This window comes from Dama dama, chromosome 4 (assembly GCF_033118175.1).
Source record: "Dama dama isolate Ldn47 chromosome 4, ASM3311817v1, whole genome shotgun sequence".
Classification (NCBI taxonomy): Eukaryota; Metazoa; Chordata; class Mammalia; order Artiodactyla; family Cervidae; genus Dama; species Dama dama.
Window position 1 is genome coordinate 70121796 of NC_083684.1, and position 25316 is coordinate 70147111.

Consider the following 25316-nt stretch of genomic DNA (forward strand, 5'->3'; position numbering starts at 1 on the left):
TTACCCGAGTTTCCGCAGCTTGCACGCTGACTTTCTCAAGGCCGTCCACAGCCTGCTGACTCCATCCAGCCCCAGGTCATTTCCTAAAAGGTTCAGGTTCTCCAGGCTTTTACTGCTTCCAAGAACAGAAGACAGAGGGCGGCAGCAAGCGGCCGTCAAACTGCATTTCTCCAGCCTAGTGGTGGTGGGACAGAAGCGTGAAAGATGGCCCTCCAAGATGGAGGAGCTACAGACAAAAGGGATTCAGGATTTAGGGGGAAACACGCTACTGAAGGGCTTCCCAGGCGGCTCAGTGGTAAAGAATTCCGCCTGCCAATGAGGGAGACACAAGGGACACGGGTTCGATCCCTGGGTCCGGAAGATCCCCTGGAGGAGGGACTGGCAACCCTCTCCAGTACTCTTGCCCGGGAAATCCCATGGACAGAGGAGCCTGGCGGGCCACAGTCCACGGGGTCGCGAAGAGCTGGACACGACTGAAGACATGCACACAGCACACGTGCTGCTGAAGCAGACTTGCTAACGCACGCCAGACCCTTTCCAAGTGTTGACAGGTAACGTTTAATCCACACACCAATTCTGTAAAAGGCAGGGGGTATCTTAAACCCCACCTGACAGGTGAGGAAACTGAAGCTTAGCCTGCCCAAATATGAAAGAAATAATTTCAATATAAAGTGGACGTGTTCATTTATAAAGCCCTTAAAAGGACAAAAGTAACATGACAACATTACACTTTTTCCATCTTATTTCTAAATTTTAAATACAAAAATCTGAAAATACCAGCTAGCTACTAGGCATACAAAGGCAAAAGTGACAGAGGAGACGACACACAAATGCACAGATAACAGGCGTATATGCAGATGATAGATACACAGATACCTAGATGAGAGAGATTACAGATACAGAGAGATGGGAGAGAGGAGAGAGAGACTGCAGAATAAATCTTTCGAGCAGAATGTAAACTACCACTGAATCTTGTTCAAAGGTTAATGGCAATTCTTTGTACCCCTTTTGCACCTTTTCCGTAAATTCAATGATTACCAGAGGAAAAGGTAACCAAAAAAAAAGGAAAGAAAAAGCACTGACTCACCCAAGTGTCTGCAACACACAACTCGGGCTCCTTAGGACGCCGCACAGCTCCTTCACCCCGCCGTCCTGAACCGCGTTGTTCCCCACGTCCAGGATCTTCAGGCGACCATTGCGCTTGAGGGCGTGAGCAAGTGCCCAACAGCCCGCAGCCGTGAGAGAACAGTGTGACAAGCTGCAAGAGGAAAGAAAGGAAATACAAATGAGGGAAAAGCAACCCTTGAACCCTTCCTCTCTGCATGTTCCAGCCTGCCATCTAAGGAAGAAAGCGGCTCCAAAACCAGGCTTCTGCCGAGCCCTGGAAAGAGGAGGGTGCTGGGTAGGAGGTCTGAACGCCTGGGCGCCCCACGTATCCGTGATCGGAAGAAAGTATAAGGAATAGCCACGCAGCCCTCTCCCCGCCACCCTCAGGCCACCAACGGGCTTGTCTGTGTTCAGGACTTCTCTCTGCAACACTGACCCCCAGAGTACCCAGACTCTTTTTATTTATTTATTTTTGCTATCAAAGAATATTCCATCCTAAAGGAGATCAGTCCTGGGTGTTCATTGGAAGGACTGATGTTGAAGCTAAAACTCCAATACTTTGGCCACCTGATGTGAAGAGCTGACTCACTGCAAAAGACCCTGATGCTGGGAAAGATTGAGGGCAGGAGGAGAAGGGGACGACAGAGGATGAGATGGTTGGATGGCATCACCGACTCGATGGACATGGGTTTGGGTGGACTCCGGGAGTGGTGATGGACAGGGACGCCTGGCGTACTGCGGTTCATGGGGTCGCAAAGAGTCAGACACGACTGAGCTACTAAACAACCACCAACACCCACCCGCACATTCCCACCTGCAACAAAACCAAGAGCCCTCTGGGGACTGGCTACCGGGCCTGGGCCTCAGACCCCAGCTGACCTCAGGCCAAGTCACACGACCCTCCTCTCGGCCTCTGACCTCGAGGAAGTGACGGAACTCACTTCAGGCTCTGCAGGGCACAGTCTGCGTGGCCGAGGGCTGCGCACAGAAGCTTCGCTCCCCCGTCTCCCAGGTTGTTCCTCCTCAGGTTCAGGTGCGTCAGGCTCCGGCTCCGGAGGAGGGCGTCCGACAGGTGCCTACAGCTGGACGTGCCGAGCTGGCAGCACCAGAGCCTGTGTGACCAGAAGCACAGAGACGGGCGCTCAGGACTGCAGCTCGGGCGAGGCCCGCCCTCCCGGCCCCCCGGGGCCTCCCGAGGTCGGTCCAGGACACGCCCGGGACCTGCCCCTGTGACCCTCTTTCAGCCCAGCCTGACACATCGAGCACACCAAGGATGTGCCTGTCACTCATGGCTGGGTTCAAAAAAACAAACGCACCTTTTGTCTTGCTTTTTTGAGCTTTATACAAATGTGTTAAGTCACTTCAGTCATGTCCGACTTTTGCGACCCCGTGGACCATAGCTTGCCAGGCTCCTCTGTCCATGGGGATTCTCCAGGCAAGAATACTGGAGTGGGTTGCCATGCCCTCCTCCAGGGTATCTTCCAGACCCAGGGATCAAACCCACGGCTCTTACGCCTCCTGCATTGGCAGGCGGGTTCTTTACCACTAGCGCCACCTGGGAAGCCCAAATATTAGACTGTATATAGTAACCTCCAATTTGTTTTTTCATTCCTACATTATGTTTCTGAATACCACCTGTTACTCTGTTTGGCTATGTTCCTTCATTTGCACTGCTGTATAGCGTTCCATTGTGAGACTATATAAAAATGTGACAAGATTATTTCAAAGCAATGGAATGACAAACACAAAGTTCAAGTGTCTTCATCTGGGGAGAAGTCCTGTGATGGAGGGAACCCTAGGCAAGTCTCAGCTATTGGTACCCCATGGTTCTTGGAGTAGCATCTCCAGCAATGTTCAGACTGTATAGTATGTGTGTGTGAGTTGCTCAGTCGCGTCTGACTCTTTGGGACCCCGTGGACCGTAGCCCTCCATGCCCCTCTCCCCATGGGATTTCCCAGGCAAGAACACTGGAGTGGGTTGCCATTTCCTCTTCCAGGGGATCCTCCCGACCCAGGGATTGAACCCAGGTCTCCTGCACTGGCAGGCAGGTTCTTCACCACTGAGCCACCCGGAAAGCCCAGCGACACAGAGAGACCTGGGATGGAGCCGCCGCCCGCCCAGGGGCCGCCCCCACGGAGGGTCCCTCCCCCGGACACGGAGCCAGGGGGGACTCACTCCAGTCTCTGCAGGACGCACTCGGGCCGAGTCAGGGGGCCGCACAGCAGCCGCGCGCCCTCGTCTCCGAGCGGGTTCAGTCCCAGGCACAGTCGAGTCAGGCGGGGGGTGCTGGCGAGAAGCGAGGCCAGGCCCTCACAGGCGGCCGCTGACAGGTTCCCCTTCTCCAGCCTGCAGTGGGGGAGACGCCGGGTGAGCCCCGCCATGCCCGGCTCCCTTTCTCCTCCCCTACTCTCCATCCTGGGGCCCAAGACCGTGCAAAGATCAAGTCAGATAAAGAAGAGAAGCACCAAGGAGGAGAGTGAGGTGGCGAAGGTACGACTTCTCTACCGCATGACATTCCTCATATGTGAGATCTGAAAAACGGCACAAATGATCTTACGGAACAGAAGGAGGCTCACAAGAATGTTTAAATCTTAATTATGTCAAATTGGTTCATAATGCTCTTCAGGTCTGCTATATTCTTTTACTTCTCTGTACATTCACTCTAATTCCTGAGAGTTTGAAATTGAAACTCCAACTAAAAATCTTCATTTATCTACTTAAACAATTGTAATATACAATGGAACTATACGTAACTTTGTTCTGTGTTTTCCAAGCCTGTTTATCATATCTTCATAATTTAAACAATAAAAAAGATAAAATATGTATCAAAAAATTTTTTTTAATTTAAAAGGAAACTCTTGGACTCAGAGAATGAACTTGCTGGGGGGAGGATGGAGGAAGGGATAGTCAGGGAGCTTGGGATGGACATGGACACACGGCTGTATTTAACATGGAGAACCAGCAAGGACCTGCTGGACAGCACAGGGAATGTGGCTCCGGTGGCAGCCTGGATGGGAGGGGCGTTTGGGGGAGAGTGGACACACCTATTCGTTTGGCTGAGTCTCTTTCCTGTTCACTTCAAACTAACACAACATTGTCTGCGAATCAGCTATACCCCAATACAAAATAAAACGTTTTTTAAAAAAATAAGATCTCTCCATCTCAGTCCTGCCGACCTTTGGGCCAGATGGTTCTTGACTGGGGGGGGGGGCCCTCCAAGGCTCCCTGGGGCTTCCCACGGGGCTCAGTGGTAAAGAATCCACCTGCCAACGCAGGAGACCTGGGTTCAATCCCTGGCTCGAGAAGATCCCCTGGAGGAGGAAATGGCCAACCCACTCCAGTATTCTTGCCTGGAGAATCCCACGGACAGAGGTCGCAAAGAGTGACCAAGGGTTGGACACGACTGAGCACGCACGCTCCAGGGCTCTGGAGGGTCTTGATCACAGCTGGTCTTGACCCACTAGATGCCAAGAGCAGACTCCCCTCCCCACAGGTGAAAACCAAGCACTTGTCCAGACACTGCCTCACGTCCCGGGCGGGGCAAAATCGCCCCTGGGTGAAAACCAGCCTGTTTACAGGAGGCTGGCAGAAGCCTGAGGAGGTTGGACGAAAGAGACAAAAGCAGCTGATGGCCAAGATGCTGCTGCTGCTGCTAAGCCGCTTCAGTCGTGTCTGACTCTGTGCGACCCCACAGACGGCAGCCCACCAGACTCCGCCGTCCCTGGGATTCTCCAGGCAAGAACACTAGAGTGGGTTGCCCTTTCCTTCTCCAATGCATGAAAGTGAAAAGTGAAAGTGAAGTCGCTCAGTCGTGTCTGACTCTTTGTGACCCCATGGGCTGCAGCCCACCAGGCTCCTCCGTCCATGGGATTTTCCAGGCAGGAGTCCTGGAGTGGGCTGCCATGGCCAAGATAAGGTGAGAGCAAAGCTGGCTGAGACGGCCCCAAAGGGAGAGGTGGCCAGATGGAGCCCCGAGGTGGGGGGCGGAGACGGACCCGAGGAGAGGGGCGGGAGGCATGAGGGTGACGAGACCCATGTTGGGGGGAGGGAGACACAACACGGGGGTCCCCGAGGCACCTCAGACGCAGCCCCACCAACACGCGCACTCTGCCCCGTGATCCTGCAAGGAAGGGCTTTCTGTGGAAGTGGGGGTGACTTACGACAGCTCCTTCAGGGCACAGGCGGTTGTACCCCGGGGCTCCCGCAGTCTCTCCAGCTCAACATGGGAGAGGTCGTTGTCCGCCAGGCTGAGGAAGCTCAGACTCGAGTTCCTGCTGAGTTCCGTGAAGAGCTGATGGCAAACCTCAGCGCTCAGGCCACAGGACTCCAACCTATCGGAGAGACCCGGGGCTTCCCTGGCGGCTCAGATGGTAAAGAACCCGCCTGCCAATGCGTTCGATCCCTGGGTCGGGAAGATGCCCTGGAGAAGGACATCCCACTGGAATGGCAACCCACTCCAGTATTCTTGCCTGGAGAATCCTCAGGGACAGAGGAGCCTGGCGGGCTACAGTCCACGGGGTCAGAAAGAATCAGACACGACCAAAGCAACTTAGCATGCATGCTCCACCCCCATGCATTCTCCCCCTTTGCTACCCTTCTCATCCGTCTCCTGCATGTTGACTCCAGCGCCGCCCCCCCCCACCCAGTGAGCCCTCAAACCCACGCGAGCTGTCGGGGACAGACCTGGAATGCGGCGACTCACCACAGACACTTGAGGCTGCAGGCCGAGTGCCTCAGCATTCTGAACACACCCGTGCACACAGCGGCGTCCAGGCTGTTGGAGCTGAGGTCCAGGTGAGTTAGGCGCTGGTTACCGGGAAGCACAATGCCAAGCTCCCTCAGAGCCTCCATGGGGGACACCGACTTCCAGCTGCAGACAGATGCAGGACTGGAGCGCTGGAGAGGAGACGCTCCCGAGGCTCATCCTTCCAACACTGCACACACCCCCAACCGCCAGGACGAAGGATGTGATACAAGAGGAACCCAGACACTGGGGGGAGTCGCGGTGCTGAACTGTATTCGATTTTCATTTCTAATTGGAGGACAGTTGATTTACAGTGTTGTGTTGGCCTCTGCCATACATCAACAGGAACCAGCCGTGTGCGTGACAGGCTCCCTCCCTCTGAACCTCCCTCCCACCGCCCGCCCCATCCCACCCCCAGGTCGGCAGAGCTCCAAGCTGAGCTCCCTCTGCTATGCAGCAGCCCCCCACCAGCTGTCTGTTTTATATGGTTGGGTGTGTGTGTGGGCTCCCCACGTGGCTCAGAGGTAAAGAATCTGCCTGCCAATGCAGGAGATGCGGGTTTGACCCCTGGGTCGGGAAGATCCCCTGGAGGAGGAAATGGCAACCCACTCCAGAATTCTTGCCTGGAGAATCTCATGGACAGAGGAGCCTGGCGGGCTACAGCCCACGGGGTCTCAGAGAGTCAGACAACTCTGAACAAGGGAAGACGGGGATGGGGCTCCCCCATTTAAACACACAAAACATCCTCTTCACGCCCGGAGCTGCTGAACTGGTTTCCTTCTGCTTTGGGAGAAGTCACCATCTCATAAACACAGAAGTCTGTTTGCCCAGGGGCTTCCCTGGCAGCCCAGCATTTAAAGATGCCGTCTCTCAGTGCAAGGGGTGTGGGTTCCATCCCTGCCTGGAGAGCTAAGATCCCACAGGCCTTCCAGCGAGAAAATAAAAAAAACCAACAGAAGCAGTACTGCAACAAATTCAATAAAGACTTTAAAAATGGTCCACGCACACACACACACACACACATCTTTAAAATAAAAAAAGAACTTTGTTTCTCCGCCATAACGTAAGCTCCATGAAGGCAAGAAGTAACTGTTCTGGGACGTCCCTGGCGGTCCAGAGGTTGAGGATCTGCCCGCCAATATAGGGGACACAGGTTCTATCCCTGATCCAGGAGGACCCCACACACTGCAGGGCCTGGCGCCCGGGTGCCCTAGAGCTAAATTATTAAAGGGTCAGGTTCTCCCAGTGTTCACTGCAGCACTGTTTACAATAAGGACGCGGAAGCAAACTAGATGTCCATCGATAGATAAATGGATAAGGAAGATGTGGTCCCTATATACAACAAAGTATCAGTCAGCTGTAAAAAACAATGCATTTGAGTCAATTCTAGTGGTGTGGATGTACCTAGATCCTGTTATACAAAGCCAGAAAGAAAAAAACAAATACTGCCTATCAATGCATATATATGGAATCTAGAAAGATGGCACGGATGAACCTATTTGCAGGCAGCGATGGAGATGCAGACAGAGAATTGTAGACACAGTGGTGTAAGGTTGGCAGTGGCGGGGGGGGCGGCGGTTAGGGGGGTGTGACAAGCTGCTCTGTGGCCCGGGGAGCCCCGTCTGTGATGGGGGAGGGAGGAGACAGGAGGCGGACACACATGTAATTACAGCTGATCCACCTCGTCTGGCAGAAGCCAACACAATGTGGCAAAATTAAAAAAAAAAAAACAAAACACAAAAAGGTCAGACTCAAACCAAATAGAAATAAAGGGTGCCACATACAAGGGAATGCCACACACTAATTCTAGAGCCACAATTCATGACAGTAACTGGGCTGTTAATGGCTCTGAAGGAATTTGCTCTAGAAAGGTCCAGTCTCTCTGACCAGCTTGCCACTTCTTACTCCATCAGATGGCCATTTTTTAAAAAACTTCAGTCAACTCTGCCCAAGTACGAGTTTCATGACTCTAAGTCCCTTGATTTTATTCTCCTAAGCACCCAGCTCACTTTTGGGCCGATAGATACTTGTGACCGTCATCAAAAGATAAAATAAGTTGGGTTATTCTCCGACTGCATTCTTCACACCATGAGCGTCTCACACTTACGTCAGCTTCTGAAGTCTGCACCGTGGGTTTCCCAGCTTGAGACAGAGTCCCATCACGGAGGCCATGCTAAGCTTGCTGTTACTCAGGTCCAGCTCGCTCAGGTTCCCGCTGCAAAACACTGAGCAAATATCCTCCCACTGATGCATCTGGGAATCGGCAACCCTCTTCCTTCGTGGGGGAAACGAGAGAGAACGCTGATGAGAGTCAGTGAAACCCAACCAGCACCCAGAATGAAGTACAGGATGCAGGAAGACACCCTCACAGAGGATGCACTGGGGCCCTGAACATGGAAACGTGCACCCAAAAAGCAGAGACACCACTTTGCCGACAAAGGTCCGTCTGGTCAAGGCTACGGTGCTTCCAGTGGTCACGTATGCATGTGAGAGTTGGACTGTGAAGAAAGCTGAGCGCCAAAGAATTGATGCTTTTGAACTGTGGTGTTAGAGGAGACTCTTGAGAGTCTGCAAGGAGATCCAACAAGTCCATCCTAAAGGACATCAGTCCGGAATATTCATTAGAAGGACTGATGCTGAAGCTGAAACTCCAGTACTTTGACCACCTGATGAGAAGAGTCAACTCATTGGAAGATACCCTGATGCTGGGAAAGATTGAAGGCAGGAGGAGAAGGGGATGACAGAGGATGAGATGGTTGGGTGGCATCACTGACTCAAAGGACATGCGTTTGAGTAAACTCTGGGAGATAGTCAAGGACAAGGAAGCCTGGCGTGCTGTGGACCATGGGGTCGCAAAGAGTCGGACAGGCTATGACTTAGCAACTGAGCAACAGTAATACTGACACAGTGTTTAAAACCACTGAGGGGAAAAAAGCCAGTAAGAAGCTGTGCTGTAGAGAAGCAAGAAATAATCTCAACACCAGAAGATCTTTACTTCAGGGAACGTCTGAAACTTCCTTACACCTTAGGATGATCACACATAACGTGAGGGATGATGTTGTGGGTGATAATTCTCATAATAAGTCGAGATTATTTTTGGAAAATCACCTGCAGTAAAAGCACTTACATGACCCAATACTGAACATCACCGAAATGGTCACCTATTGAAGGGATTCCAGGACAGGACAAATGATCACCAATAAGTATCAGTTCAGTTCAGTCACTCAGTCACACCCGACTCTTTGTGACCCCATGGACTGCAGCACACCAGGCCTCCCTGTCCATCACCAACTCCCAGAACTTTTTCAAACTCATATCCATCAAGTTGGTGATACCATCCAACCGTCTCATTCTCTCTTGTCCCCTTCTCCTCCTGCCGTCACACCCCGAAACCAAGCACCTTATTGATATCACAGTCAGGTGAACACAAAGAAATGAAGCTACTCAGCATTTCAACTTCTTCACTCAAAACTGAACTGGTGCTTCTGGAAAATCTGAGGGTTAAACAGGAAAGGGTTTGAGAACATATATAGCAATTCCTGTTTCAAGATAACAATTCAAAAAACATTTCCAGGACCTGAATTTAGGAGAACAGCCAAGCTTTCTTACTGTCCAGCCAGGAAGCCAGAAGTGTCTGGGACAGGATAAAAAAGGTCACAGGAGAAGAACCAGATGAAACTCAAGTATTTTAAAATATTATCCTCAAAAAAAAAAGACTGTCATTCATACCATTCACACCTAAAGACCGAATTTTATCTGTTTTGAAAGAAATTTAAAAAAAAAAAATAAAATAAAATATTATCCTTTCAGGAGGACAAAGGGACAAACTCAGAGAAAGCTTTAAGACTTTGGTGACACCACTGGCCCCACTCTGGCTGCAACACATGCTCATAGGAGAGCCACGGGGCATTTCAGGGAAGGTCTGGAGCTCTGAAATAGAGCTGGGCAGTGGCCCCAGCCGGGCTACTTCACAGCCACACGGACTAAGAGACCTGGGCATTTACCCGCCAGTCTTCTCATCTCTGAGTGACAGTACCAGACCCCCCTCCACCGAGTTTCGGGCACCAGTTTGACACAAGCAGATATCATCTCATGATGCCTGGTACACAAACCTTCAACATGCAGGGTCTGAGATACAAAAGTTAGCCCTAAGTAGAGGAGTTAAGAACCCAGGGAATCCTACATAAAACCTAAAGGAAAAAGTGCTCACAGACTGGAACTGATCTAGGGTGCTTGGTCCATCCTAAAAGAAATCAACCCTAAATATTCACTGGAAGGACTGATGCTGAAGCTCCAATCCTTTGGCCACCTGATGAGAAGAACTGACTCATTGGAAAAGACCCTGGTGCTGGGAAAGATTGAAGGCAGGTAGAGAAGGGGATGAAGAGGACGAGATGGTTGGATGGCATCAGCAATTCAAAGCACATGAGTTTGAGCAAAGTCTGGAAGATAGTGAAAGACAGGGAAGCTTGGTGTGCTGCAATCCATGGGGTCCCAAAGAGCCGGACATGATTCAACAACCGAACAACGAAAAACAACAACAAACCGCGGATAACACAACAGACCAGACCCCCAGAGTTTCCTGCAAGAACGTGAGCAGAGCCTGCGAAGGGGAGCCAGAGTCAGTTAAGGACGAGGGCATCCGCAATACTCACTCTGGAGTTCCCTCGTCGGAAGTCCATTTCTTTTCCAGGACCTGGCCGCTGACAGAGAGCCTCAGCTTTCGTAACTTCTGACAGTGCTGGAGACAAAAGGAAGAGACCTGGAGGTGTTCGCAGCCCTGAATGTCCAGATCAGCCTCCGGGAGGTGATTCAAAACCCTCCGGGCCAAGTCTTCGTCCTGGGTCTCACGCAGACACTGTAAGAGCCACAGGAAGTCAAAGTGCGCGGAGATGGCGCCGCACCTCTCTAGCTCCTCCGCCCAGTCCAGCACCTCGTGCGCCACCCCGGGGGACATCTGGCAGCCCAAGGCCTCTTCCAGCTGCCTGGCCAGCTCTGTTTCTAAGAGACCGAAGAAAAAGCGCACCATCTGACGCCAGTAGGCGCTGGCGTCGGCGAAGGCGTCATTCAGCCACCGCCTCATCTCCTGATGCCGGGGGACCCCGCCCAGCGAGCCTCGGGTCCCCCAGAGCACGTAGAACAAGGCCCCGAAGAACGCCTGGAAGCTCCGGTGAGCGAACGTCACGCAGTGCTCACAATCGCTGACCCTTCTTAGAATCTGCAGCCGCAGGAGACCGTCGATGAAAGGGGCTTCCAGGCGCCGGTGCTCCAGGGCGTCTCCCGCAAAGGTGAAGGTGGCCAGCCACAGCCCCTCGGCGGCCAGCGAGCAGAAGGCCCTCCACTGTCCGGCCGAGCTGCCGGCCTGCAGACCCAGCTCCGCCCCCGCGAGGAGGCCGCAGAAGAGGCGGGCGTAGAGGCTGGTGGGGGTGGGCGCGCCCAGCTCCCGCTTGAGGCCGGCGCACACGGCCCAGCACGCCAGCGGCGCGGCGCACGAGCCGATCAGGGTCTCCGACCCCCGCATCCGGCGCCAGGCCGCCTCTGCCACGTCCGGGTCCCCCAGGAACCTCCTGAGATACTCCCGGCGGTCCCCCTCGGTGAAGCCCGGGATGCTCACGCGGCGCGGGCTGAGCAGCAGCCTCCGGAGGGCACGGCCCCCGGGGGGCCCGGCGGTGACAAGCAAGGTCGCCTCGGGGACCAGCTCCTTCTTCAGCAGGCGGACTAGGATGCTGGCCGCCGGGAGCTCCTGGTACCAGTCGGCGCCGGGCCGGCCGGCGGAGCCGTCAGAGCCCAGGGTCAGCTCTTCCGCGCCGTCGATGACGAACAACAGCCGCTCGGGGTGCGCCCTGAACTCCTCCACGGGGACCTGCGAGTCCGGCCAGTCCAGGGCCAGCAGGCCGGCGAGGCTGGTGTTGCCGAGCTCGGCCAGCCGGTGGCCGCTGAGGTAGAAGACGTAGGAGAAGCGGCCCTGGAAGAGGACGCCCTCCGCCCAGTGCAGCACCAGCTTGGTGGCCAGGGTGGTCTTGCCCACGCCGGCCGCGCCCTCCAGGAGCACGCTGAGCGGCGGCGCCTCGGCCCCGCGCGGGCGCAGGAGGCCCCGGAGCTCCGCGTGCTCCCGCTGCGTCACCTGGCGGAGGTAGATGTGGTCCTCGGGCCAGGGCGTGCGGGCCCACAGGGCCAGGATCCGCGTCCTCAGCCTCTGCCTGTATCCTCTTCTGTGGGCTGAAAGGGAAGGGAGGCGACACAGACGGCCCAGAGGCGCCTGAGACGATGCTCGGCATCACTAAGGACCAGAGAAATGCAGGTCGGAGCTACAGGGCGCGGGGAGCGAGGTTTGGGCAGAGAATGGATACAGGTCTAGGTGCGGCTGAGCCCCTCTGCGGTCCGCCTGAAGCTGTTACACTGTTGTTAATGCACTGTGGTCGCTCCGTAGTTGCTGAGTCGTGTCTGACTCTGCAACCCCGTGGACTGTCGCCCACCAGGCTCCTCTGTCCATTCTCCGGGCAAGAACACTGGAGTGGGTTGCCATTTTCTTCTCCAGGGGATTGTCCCCAACTCAGGGATCGAACCCGAGTCTCCTGCATTGGCAGGCAGATTCTTTACCCCGGAGCCAGTGGGGAAGCTGTACTCGAATGTGAAATGAAAGCTTAAAAAACAAAAACAAAAAACCCACAATGAGGTATCACCTCACACTGGTCAGAATGGCCATCATAAAGAAGTCCACAAGAAATAAATGCTGGAGAGGGTGTGGAGAAAAGGGAGCCCTCCTATACTGTGGGTGGGGAATGGAAATTGGTGCAGCCACTAAGAAGAGTGTGGAGGTTCCTTAAAAAAAAAAAAAAAAAAAAAAAACTACTGCATGCCCACATCTGGGCATATATCTGAGGAAAGCCACAGTCCAAAAAGATACATGGATCCCAGCCTTCACAGCAGCACTATTTACAACAGCCGGGATGTGGAAGCAACCTGGATGTCCATCAACAGAAGAATGGATAAGAGAGACATAGAGTGTGTGTGTGCGCGTGTGTAGTGGACCATCACTCAGCTATAAGGAGAATACGATAATGTCACCTGCAGCAGTATGGAATGCACTCGGAGGCCATTATACTAAGTGAACTAAGTCAGACAAAGACCTACATACAGTATCATTCATATGTGACATCCAAAAAGTTCAAACTAGTGAATGTAACAGAGAAGACGACTCACAGACACAGAACAGGTTGCCCGTGGGGAGGGGGACGGTGAGGGGCAATACAGAGGGTGGAGGTGGGGAGGTACAAACTCCTGTTCCTAAGACAGGCTACAAGGATGCTGGGTACAACACGGGGAATATAGCCGATATATATATTTCTAAACTGTAAATACCTGTTACAATTGTGTACAAAAATAAAATAAAATACAGCGCCCTATCACTGCAGCGCAAAGTCCAGAGACGGACACTGTCGCTAAGCCCTTAGAGGGACCCGGCGAGAACGTCCGGTTAACGGTGGCCTGTTGCTCGTCCAGGCTTTATGGGAAGGTCAGATCGACTGTTTCTGGCAGACTATAACTGGAAGGCAATTTCAAGGGAGGGGCAAGAATAGAACGCATGGAATGAGTGTTCTGAGCAGCTTGTCTGTGATCATCGATCATCGTGAAGTCTACAAACCTGTCTCTTCCAGCGTCTCTGGTTCTTCCTGGTTTGGATCTTGGAGTCTGCACCCCTCTGACATTTCTGAAATAAAACAGTGAGGGCGGGATGCTGAGATTCTGCCCGGCTGGAAAACAAGCTCAGAACCACGGGTGATCGCAGCAGAACAAACTGTTTCTCTGCCAGGCGTGGGACTAAAGAGACTGAACGTCATACCTTGCAGCTCATCAACCTGACCACACTGGAAACATGCTCCTTTGCAAAACCGCAGCTCCTGTTAAAAGCGCAGCCGTGTGGGCACAGCGAGCGGGGAGGAGGGCACGATGCGTGGAGACAGTAACGTGGAAACTCACATGACCACGTGTGAAACAGCCAGCCAGCGGGAATCTGCCCTACGGCTCAGGAAACCCAAACGGGGGCTCTGAGTCAACCCATGGGGTGGGATGGGGGGTGGGAGGGAGGTTCAGGAGGGAGGGGACATGAGTATGACCGACTCATGTTGGGCTTTGACAGAAAGCAACAAAAGTCTGTAAAGCAATTATCCTTCAATTAAAAAAAATTTTTTTTAATTATTAAAAAAAGAATACCACTGCCTGGGGCCCTGGAAACAGCCAGCACCCCCCCACTCCGTCTGGAATGCTCCCCCCACTCCCCGCCCCACTTCTGCTTGGCTCACTCTGTCCCCTCGGAGTCTCTAGCTCGCATCTTAGTGCCTGGTGACCTGGGAGGACCTACAGTGTGTTAGACTGTGGTAAGTCAGAAAGAGAAATACACATCGCATACGAACTACATACATGTGGAGTCTGAAAAAAGTGGCAGAGATGATCTTGATTATAAAGCAGAAACAGAAACACAGGAAGAGAAGAAACGTGCGGACAGCAAGAGGGGAAGAGGGGCTGGGAGGGCCGGGGAGGCCGAGATGGACGCGCACTGCGGGTCTGTGTGAGCAGCTGCCTAACGAGAGCCCCCTGCCCAGCACGCGGCACCCCACTCAGCGCTCCGCGCCCACCGAGGGGATCCAGGACGGGGTGTGGGCGTACAGACGGCCGGCCCACTGCAGCACGGCGGGAGCTGACAGCGTGGTGAGGCAACTAGATGCCAAGAAGTGTTTTTAAAAAGAAAGTAAAAATATCTGGCCCCTACCAACTGCTGTAAAAGCAAAAAAAAAAAAAAAAAAGGTAGTTGATGAGCCTATTAAGAATGCATCACACGCCTTCCTCACCACACACCTTCCTTGGTCCCCACTCACCCTCCCCTCCCCTCCCCTCCTTTCCTCTCCCCTGCATTGGTCACCGTCTACCGGGTTCTATAATGTACTGATTCATCACGTCCATCACCAGCTCCCTACACTGGAGCGGGAGACAGCTAAGCACCCACCGCACGTGTGACGCAGCCATCCCACACCTGAGCGTGGATCCCAAGAAAACCAGGACTTTAAAGGACGCCCGCACCACAAGGATCACGGCGGCACTGGGTCCCATGGCCAAGATGCAGAAGCAACCCGAGTGCAGAAGGCCAGAGGGGGGACAGAGGAGGTGGGGCCCACAGACACAGGCGGCATCACCCCGCCTCAAAGAGGGGTGAAAGATGCCGCGTTCAGCCTCGGGGAGCCGAAGTGATGATCGCACGAAGTGAAGTCAGCGAGATGAGGAAAGACAGGTGTCACATAACACCGCTGAGAGCTGGAATCTAAACATGGATACACGTGAACCTGCTTAGGAAACCGAAGCAGCCTCACAGACTAAAGCAGGAAACCACAGTTAGCAAAAAGGAAAGGTGTGGGGCAGGGAGAAGTCGGCAGACAAGAGAACACAGACACGCTACTATCGCTAAAGGAATCCACAAGGACCCACTGCGGAGCACAAGGAACCCTACTCAACACTCTGTAATAACCTAAATGGGAAGGACCAGAAAAGAGCATGTTTATGTCTATGTATAAGTGAACTATGGAGAAGGCAATGGCACCCCACTCCAGTACTCTTGCCTGGAGAATCCCAGGGATGGGGGAGCCTGGTGGGCTGCCATCTATGGGGTCACACAGAGTCGGACACGACTGAAGTGACTTAGCAGCAGCAGCAGCATAAATGAACTAAGTTTCTGTACACCAAAAAAAAAAAAAAAAAAACCACGCCATTGTAACTCACCTATATACTCCAATTGAAAATAAACATGGAGGAAGGGAGAGAAAAAGGCAGAAGAACCGCTGACCCTGTCCCCTCAGGCCCTGGGGACCCGGGCTGGTGTCACGGCCCTGGGGCCTGAGCAGGCTCGGGTCCCCCGGCGGGACGGGGCTGAGGGCCCTGGGCAGGCTGTGCCCGCAGGGAGCCCCCCCGGACCTGGCCTTCCTGCTCCCCTCTGCCTGAGCCCACCGTCTCCAGACCCAGGGGTCTCTCCTGCAGCAGAGCCAACCCTAGCGCCCCCAAAGGACTGCGGGGTCTCGGGGCTCCGCGTGTCCTGGGGGTGGGGTTCCCACCTCCAGCCTCCTCCCTTAGGGTCCCCGCCTGAGGACAGCTCCCTCTGCAGAGCGGTGCGGCAGGAACTGGGGTGTGTCGGGGATCGAGGGTAAGGACAGAGAAGGAAGGAGACTCAGGCCTGAGGTGTCTCCGTTCTCATTAACACCCAGGAACAGGACGCGCCCTGAGGCTCTGGTTGCCCAGGTAACCGGAGTTGGGCAGGGAGAAATGCTGCCGCCCCGTGGCCATTCCCTGTAACAAACACTTGAAAACTGGTGCCGATGGGCCCAATGTTCACCAGGCCTCAGTTCAGTTCAGTCCAGTCGCTCAGTCGTGTCCGACTCTTTGTGACCTCATGAGCCGCAGCACGCCAGGCCTCTCTGTCCATCACCAACTCCCAGAGTCCACCAAAACTCATGCCCATCGAGTCGGTGATGCCATCCAACCATCTCATCCTCTGTCGTCCCCTTCTCCTCCTGCCCCCAATCCCTCCCAGTATCAGGGTCTGTTCCAATGAGTCAACTCTTCACATGAGGTAGCCAAAGTACCGGAGTTTCAGCTTCAGCATTAGTCCTTCCAGTGAATATTCAGGACTGATTTCCTTTAGGACGGACTGGTGGGATCTCCTTGCAGTCCAAGGGACTCTCAAGAGTCTTCTCCAACATCCCAGTTCAAAAGCGTCAATTCTTTGCTTAGCTTTCTTTATAATCCAACTCTCCCATCCAAACATGACACCAGGCCTGCAGGGCTGGAAATGACACCTGCCCTCAAGAAATGCCCCAGGGTAAATCACCAGAAAAGAATTCACAACAGGACTGATTAGAAGATAAAAAGCCCAGGGAAAGAGGCTCAGCATCACTAATTATTCAAGCAATGCAAATCAAAACACATGATGTTATCAGTCCCACCACTCAGAATGGCCATCCTCCAAAAGATTTTGAAAAGATTAAGTGCTGGGGAAGGCTATGGGAGCACAGAATCCTCCCGCACTGTGGGTGGGATGTAAATTGCTGGGCAAAGCCAGGGAGGAAACAGTGTGGAGATTTCTTAAAACACTAAACCAAGAGTTACCTCATGATCTCCCAAGCCCACATCTTGGCTTAGATCCACAGAAAATCATAATTTGAAATGACATGTGCACCCCTATTTTCAGGGCAGCACTCTTCGTAATACCCTAGGCAGAGCATTGGCCAAAATATTCATTGACAGAAAAATGAGTACCTGGTCCATCCACACACTGGAATACACTCAGCCAACAAAAAGAGCCGGGGAAAAAAATGCCACGGTCAGCAGCATGGATGGACCGAGAGATGATCACAGTGAGTGAAGTCAGTAAGAGAGACAGACAAATATCAGATGCCATTACAGCTGAAATCTATAAATTCATACCAAGGAACTCATTTATAAACAGAGAGACTCACAGACTTAGAAAACCAACTTATGATTATTAAGGGAAAAAAGGGGAGGGGAAGGGAGACATTAAGAGGTTGGGATTAACAGATATACACTAGGTATTATCAGATAATCCAAAAGGACCTACTGAATAGCACAGGGAGGTCTACTAAACACTCTGTAATCACACATATGGGAAGAGAACCTGAAAAAAAAAAAAAGAGAGAGATACACATCTGTGTACAACTGAATCATGTTCCTGTTCGCCTAAAACAAACACAGCATCTGAAATCAACTCCACTCCCATAAAAATTATATTACCAAAAGGAAAAAAAAAAAAGTTGCGCATGGAAAAATGCTGCCGCCTTGTGGTCGCTTTTGGTAACTACAGTGGAAAAACCTGTGCTCATGGGCAGTTGGCCCTGATAGCTCAGCTGGTAAAGAATCTGCCTGCAATGCAGAAGACCCCCGTTCGATTCCTGGGTCGGGAAGATCCGCTGGCGAAGTGGGCAGGCTACCCACGCCAGTATTCTTGGGCTTCCCTTGTGGCTCAGCTGGTAAAGAATCCGCCTGCAATGCGGGAGACCTGAGTTTGATCCCTGGGTTGGGAAGATCCCCTGGAGAAGGGAAAGGCTACCCACTCCAGCATTCTGGCCTGGAGAATTCCATGGACTGTATAGTCCATGGGGTCGCAAAGAGTCAGACATGACTGAGCGACTTTCACTTCACTTCATGGGCATTTAACATCACCAAACCTGCAGGGATGGATGGAAAGCAACACCCACCCCCAACAAATGTCCTTGGGTAGGTCTGGGGAAAGAATTCAAAACAGAGTGGACATTTAATAGGCAAATTTCAAGAGGTTAGTTTACTCACACTGTTTTTTAAAAATCACATGAAAAAGCTTTCAACATCGCTAAATCTTAAGAGAAATGCAAACCAAAACTCAAAGGAGGTTATGGCCTCACACTGGTCAGAATGGCCTTTTTCCAAAAGTCCACAAACAATAAACGCTGGAGAGGGTGTGGAGAAAAGGAAGCCTCCTACACTGACGCTGGGAAACTGGTAACGGCCAGGAGGGAGGACTAAGTGGACGGTCATTAAACAAGTGAAAAGAGAATGAAGTTAGGACACTTCCTAACCCCAGACAGAAAAAGAAACCCCAAATCGATTAAAGACATCCATAGAGATACGATTACTCTAAACCTCTTGGAGAAATATAGGCAGAGTGAGTTTTCACATTAATCACAGGCAGTTCTTTTTGGGCCCAACTCTTAGAATAATGACAAAGAAAACTCAATGAAAGGGAAAAGCATTTGCACAGCTAGGAAAAGCCATAAATTAAAGAAAAAGACAAGCCTCAGAATGAGAATAAAAACACCTTTGCAAATGAAGATACCCACAAAAAATTCATCTCTGAAACATCCAAACAGCTCATGCAGTGCAATATCAAAAAATACAAACCAAACAACCTAATGGAAAAATGAGCCAAAGATCTAAATGGACATTTCTCCAAGGAAGGCATCCAGATGGCCATAAAGCATGTGAAAAGATGCTCAGCATCCCTGTTAGAGAAATGCCAATCAAAATGGCAATAAGGTATCAGCTCACCCCCCTGAGAATGGCCATCCTCGAAAGACCTACAAAGATAGTGGCTGCGGAGGGCGGGGAAACAGGGATTCTTCCTACTCCTGGGTGGGGAGGAAAGTGGGTGGGTGCGGCCAAGAAGGAAAGCAGTATGGAGATTCCTTAAAACACTAAACACAGACTAACCACCTGATCCGGCAACCCCACCCTCTTCCTTAGGTCCGGAGAAAATCACAGTTTGAAACATGCAACTCTATCTTCAGGGCAGGACTATTCACAATGTACAAGACGGCATCAACCAGAAGGTCCGTCAGTAGAGAAATGAAGAGTCACGGGTCCACCTACACCCTGGAATACACTCAGTCATCAAAAAGAACGAAAAATGCCAAGGCGGCAGCATGGATGGGCCGAGAGATTCATCATACGGCGTGAAGTCAGAGCGGGAACCGGAAAGGCCGTACCACTCACAGATAGAAAAGGTAATTCATACTGATGAGCTCATTTATAAACAGAAACAGACTCAGACTTACAAAAGCAACTTGTGATTATTTTTTTAAGTCCAGGGGGAGGGATACATCAAGAGGTTGGTTAACAGATACACACTACTTATTATCAAATAGATAATCCAAAAGGACCTCCTGAATAGCACAGGGAAATCTACTGATCACACTGTAGTAACCTGTATGGGAAGAGAACCGGGAAAAAAAGATACACATCGTGTAACTGAATCCAGTTCCTGTACACCTAAAACACACGCAACATCGGAAATCAACTCTACTCCAATCGAAAATAAAAATTAAATTGCCAAAAGAAAAAAAAGTTGCGCATGGAGAAATGCTGCCGCCTTGTGGTCGCTTTTGGTACAACACCTGAAAAGCCTGTGCTCATGACCACTTAAGATGTTCACCCGTTCTTCAAGGATGTAAGGAAACGATATCTGTCCTCAAAAAAATGTCCTGGGGTAGGTCCTGGAAAAATAATTCAAAAGATAACAAACAGTGATGAAGGCAACCTCGAGAGGTCAGTTTTGCTCACACTGTTTTTAAAAAAAAATCACATGAAAAGCTTTCAACATAACAAAACGGAGGACGGATACTGTAAACCTCCTGAGGAAAGTAGGCAGCCAGACTTTCATATTCATCGCAGGCAGTTCTCTTTAGATCCACCTCTTAAGAGTAATACAGTTTTTTTTAAGTCAACAAATATGACCTCATCAACCTCACAAGCGTTTGCACAGCGAGGGAATTTATAAAGAAAAAGACAACACTCAGAATGGTAAAAATATTTGCAAATGAAGAGGCCCATAAGAAATTCATCTCCAGAACATACAAACAGCTTGTACAGCTCAATATTTTTTAAAATGCAGTAGAAAAATGGGCCAGAGATCTAAATGGATATTTCATCAGAGCACACGAACACATGCTCAGCATCAGAAATTAGAGAGATGCCAATCAAAACTACAATGAGGCTTCAGCTCACATTGGACTGAACGGACATCTCAAATATTCGACAACCACGAATGCTGGAGAGGGTGTGGAAAGAGGGGCACCCTCCTACACCGTGTGTGGGAATGGAAATCAGCGCATCCAGTCTGGAGAGCAGTTCTCGAAGACATTCAACAAGTAGTACCGTGTGACCGAGCCATCCCAGGTCTGGGCACAGATCCTCAGAAGACCAGAACTTTAAAGGACGCCCGCACCACAAGGATCATGGCAGCACTGCGTCCCACAGCCAAGATGCAGGCGCGACCTGAGTGCAGAAGGCCAGAGGGGGGACAGAGGGGGTGGGACACACGGAGTGTGACTCAGCCCCGAGAAGGATGAGATGAGGCCATCTGCAGCCAGGGGTGGAAACAGACGGGCTCATCCTAAGGGAAGTAGGCGAGATGCGGAAAGACAAGTATCCCATGATACCACTTCTAGCTGGAATCTAAACATGGATACACGTGAACTTCTTACAGAACAGAAACAGCCTCACAGACTTGGAAAGGAAACTCAGGTTACAAAAAGGAAAGGGGTGGGCCAGGGAGTCATGAGCAGCTTGAGAATAACAGACACATTACTATTTATAAAAGAATCCACAAGGACCCACTTCGCAGCACAGGGAGCCCTACTCAACTCTGTGATAACCGATATGGGAAAGATCCAGAAAAGAACACGCATACGTCTATGGACAAATGAATTAAGTTTCTGCACCTGACAACCTAGACAGCGTATTAAAAAGCAGAGACATTACTTTGCCAACAAAGGTCCGTCTAGTCAAGGCTATGGTTTTTCCAGTGGTCATGTATGGATGTGAGAGTTGGATCATCAAGAAGGCTGAGCGCCGAAGAATTGATGCTTTTGAACTGTGGTGTTGGAGAAGACTCTTGAGAGTCCCTTGGACTGCAAAGAGATCCAACCAGTCCATCCTAAAGGAGATCAGGCCTGGGTGTTCACTGGAAGGACTGATGCTGAAGCTGAAACTCCAACACTTTGGCCACTTCATGCGAAGAGTTGAATCATTGGAACAGACCCTGATGCTGGGAGAGATTGGGGGCAGGAGGAGAAGGGGACGACAGAGGATGAGATGGCTGGGACTCGATGGACATGGGTTTGAGTAAGCTCTGGGAGTTGGTGATGGACAGGGAGGCCTGGCATGCTGCGGTTCATGGGGTCGCAAAGGGTCAGACGTGACTGAGTGACTGAACTGAACTGAAATGAACTGAGTACCTGACAAACACACCCACAGCCATTGTAAATCACCTGTACACTCCAATTGAAAATAAAGATGGAAGGAAGGAAAAAGGGGAGGGAAAAGAGAGGCAGAAGGAACGCTCTCTTCCCCTCAGGCCTTGGGGACCCGGGCTGGTGTCACGGCCCTGGGGCCTGAGCAGGCTCGGGTCCCCCGGCGGGACGGGGCTGAGGGCCCTGGGCAGGCTGTGCCCGCAGGGAGCCCCCCCGGACCTGGCCTTCCTGCTCCCCTCTGCCTGAGCCCACCGTCTCCAGACCCAGGGGTCTCTCCTGCAGCAGAGCCAACCCTAGCGCCCCCAAAGGACGGTGGGTTCTCGGGGCTCCGCGTGTCCTGGGGGTGGGGTTCCCACCTCCAGCCTCCTCCCTTAGGGTCCCCGCCTGAGGACAGCTCCCTCTGCAGAGCGGTGCGGCAGGAACTGGGGTGTGTCGGGGATCGAGGGTAAGGACAGAGAAGGAAGGAGACTCAGGCCTGAGGTGTCTCCGTTCTCATTAACACCCAGGAACAGGACGCGCCCTGAGGCTCTGGTTGCCCAGGTAACCGGAGTTGGGCAGGGAGAAATGCTGCCGCCCTGTGGCCGCTTTGGGCAACAACCGCTTAGAAACCGTGCTGACGGCTCTTAATATTCAGAAGGCCTGCGGGGCTCTGACATCTGCGCTCAAGAAAGCGCACCCGGGTGCTAAGAGGGGCGGGCGAGGGGACACACGTGTACCTGTGGCTGACTCGTGGTGCTCTATGGCAGAAACCAGCACAACACTGTAATTATCCTCCAATTAAAAAAAAAAAAAAAAAAGAACTGTCCCGGGGTAAATCACCAGAAAAAAATTCAAAACAGGGCAGACTTTCAGTTAGCCCATCTCAAGAGGTAAATTCTACTCACACTGTAGAAGATAAAAAACCCATGGGAAGAGACGCAGCATCACCAGCTCCTAGACAAATTCCAATCAAATCTACCAGGAGATCAGCTCACACCGCTCAGAAGGGCCATCCTCCAAAAGACCTACAAAGGTTAAACGCTGCGAGGGCCGCGAGGGGAACAGGGAATACTCCGACACTGTGGGCGGGGCGGTAAATGGGAGGGCGCGGTATGGAGATTCCTTAAAACACTAAATATAGAGTAAAAACACGATCCCGCAAGCCCACTCCTTGCCTGAGATCCCAAGAAAATCACAATTTAAAAGGCCGCATGCACTGTTATTTTCAGGGCAGCACTGTTTATAATACTGAAGGCAGAGAGTCAAACAAAATGTCCATCAATAGAGAAATGAGGCCTAACCAGTGCCTCTAGACACTGGAATACCCTCGGCCTGAAGGAGGAAAAAATGCCCCTGAGAGATCATACTAAGTGGAGGAAGTCAGAGAGAGACAAAGACGCTGATATCACTGACAGGTGGAATCTATGAACCCACACAAATGAACTCATTTATAAACAGACACAGACGAAGAAAACCATCTTATGATTTTAAAAAACTTGGGAGGGATGCATTAAGAGGCTGGGGTTAATATATACACACCTGAGCCTCTTGCTAAGTTGCTTCACTCCTATCTGACGCTCTGCGACCCTACAGACTGTAGCCCGCCAGGCTCCTTTGTCCGTGGGATTCTCCAAGCAAGAATCCTGGAAGGGGTTGCCATGCCCTCCTCCAGGGGGTCTTCCCGACCCAGGGATCGGACCTGCGTCTCTTACGTCTCCTGCATCGGCAGGAGGGTTCTTCACCACCGAGCCCCCTGGGACGTCCATATACACGCTGCTGCTGCTGCTAAGTTGCGTCAGTCATGTCCGACTCTGTGCAACCCCATAGACGGCAGCCCACCAGGCTCCGCCGTCCCTGGGATTCTCCAGGCAAGAACCCTGGAGTGGGTTGCCATTTCCTTCTCCAATATACACTCTCAGTTCAGTTAAGTTCATTTCAGTCGCTCAGTCGTGTCCGACTCTTTGCGACCCCATGAATCGCAGCACGCCAGGCCTCCCTGTCCATCACCAACTCCTGGCGTTTACTCAAACTCATGTCCATCGAGTCGGTGATGCTATCCAGCCATCTCATCCTCTGTCGTCCCCTTCTCCTCCTACCCCCAATCCCTCCCTCTAGTATATATCAAATAGATAATTTTTAAAAACCTACTGAATAGCACAGGGACGTCTATTGAACACACTGTGATAACCTAAATGGAAGACTCCTAGATGAATAGATAAACATCTAGGTAAAACTGAATCAGTTTCCTGTAAACCTAAAACAAACAGAACATCGGAAATCAACTCGACTCCAACAGAAACTGAAAACTAAATTATCAAGTAGCGCATGGAGAAATGCTGCCGCTTTGTGGCCACTTTTGGTAACAACACCTGAAAAACCTCTGCTGATGGGCACTTAACATTCACCAGGCCTCTTGGATATAAGGCAGAATCAGCCATGGTCAACAAATGTCCTGGAATAAGTCCAGGAAAAAGAATTCAAAGCAGCGCAAACGGTCAAGAAGCCAATTTCCAAGTCTATTCCTACTGTTTTTTTAAAAGTACATTGTAACCTTGAAAGCAATTATATTCCAATTAAAAAAAAGAGACACTCCACTTTGCTAAATATTTGAGAAATTCTAGTCAAAACTACAGCGAGCTATTAGCTCACACCAGTCAGAATGACTATCGGAAAGTCTGCAAGCAATAAATGTTGGAGGGCGTGTAGGGAACAGGGAGCTCTTACTGATGTGCGTGCTAAGTCGCTCAGTCGTTTCCGCCTCTTTGCGACCCCACGGACTGTAGTCCGCCAGGCTCCCCCGTCCATGGGATTTCCCAGGCAAGAATACTGGGCAGGTTGCAATTTCCTTCTTCAGGGGATCTTCCCAGACTAGGGATCGAACCTGCATCTCCTGTGTCTCCTGAATTGGCAGGCGGATTCTTTACCACTGAGCCACTGGGGAAACTCAAATAAATAAATAAACGAGCTTTAAAAAACACGAACACGCGGAGCTTCCCTGTGTGGTCCAGTGGTCACAAATCTGCCTTGCAATGCAGGGGCCACCAGTTCAATCCCTGGGCCGGGAAGACCCCACACGCTGTGGAGCAAATAAACTCCTGCGCTGGGCTCTGGGGCCCGCGTGCACCTGGAGCCTGTGATCGGGAACCAGAGGAGCCCCGCTCACCGCAACCAGAGAAAACCCGGGCGCAGCCAAAAGTGAAAAAAAAAGTATTTTTAAAACAAAAGCTGTCTAGCAACAGAGCTGAGCTTTCAGTCCCCTCTTCTTGCTGTCTTTCCATCACCACCCCCTCCCGGGCTAGGGCGCCGGCCTCTCACGGGGAGGCTCCCGCTCAGGGGGGCCCAGCAATCAGGGGGGCCCCCAGAAACGCCCAGCACCCCCACGCCGCCCCCGTCCGCTCACCGGCCAGCTCCGCTCGCATCCGCTCGCACAGCGGGCTCAGCCGCATGTCCTCGAAGACGCGGAGGGCCGCCTCCCACGTGCGCCTCCCGGGGAAGCGCTCCTCCAGCAGGCAGAGCAGGCCGGCGGGGCCCGCGGCTCTCAGGTCTGCCCAGGGGACGCTGCAGGCGCCCTCCGGCAGCAGCTCCGGGCACTGCAGGCCGAGCTTGAAGTCCTCCAGCTGCCAGGGCTCCAAGCCCCTCAGGTGGGACAGCAGCAGGTCACGGGCACCATCGCGCCCAGCAGCGCCGGCAGGGGAAGCCAT

General features: G+C 52.0%; 1 protein-coding gene across 1 annotated transcript; it reads right to left on the reverse strand.

The window, feature by feature from the left end:
- NLRP13 (NLR family pyrin domain containing 13) lies at positions 1 to 25316 on the reverse strand. Its single transcript, XM_061140654.1, has 9 exons — positions 25016 to 25316; positions 22611 to 22694; positions 10507 to 12070; positions 7959 to 8126; positions 5810 to 5977; positions 3283 to 3453; positions 2049 to 2219; positions 1088 to 1258; positions 1 to 175 (listed from the first exon to the last, which is right to left on the reverse strand). The coding sequence occupies exons 1-9, from the start codon at positions 25314 to 25316 to the stop codon at positions 1 to 3; spliced, it is 2973 nt and encodes a 990-aa protein (XP_060996637.1).

Bases quoted from the DNA above. Each gene is read 5' to 3' on its own strand.
- NLRP13 (XM_061140654.1), bottom strand. From the start codon at position 25,316: ATGGCTTCCCCTGCCGGCGCTGCTGGGCGCGATGGTGCCCGTGACCTG. The intron at 5,978-7,958 runs GTAAGTGTGAGA...ATCTGTCTGCAG, and splicing joins TGCAGACTTCAGAAGCTGAC to CTGGAAGTCGGTGTCCCCCA. The intron at 2,220-3,282 runs GTGAGTCCCCCC...CTGGTCACACAG, and splicing joins TGCGTCCTGCAGAGACTGGA to GCTCTGGTGCTGCCAGCTCG.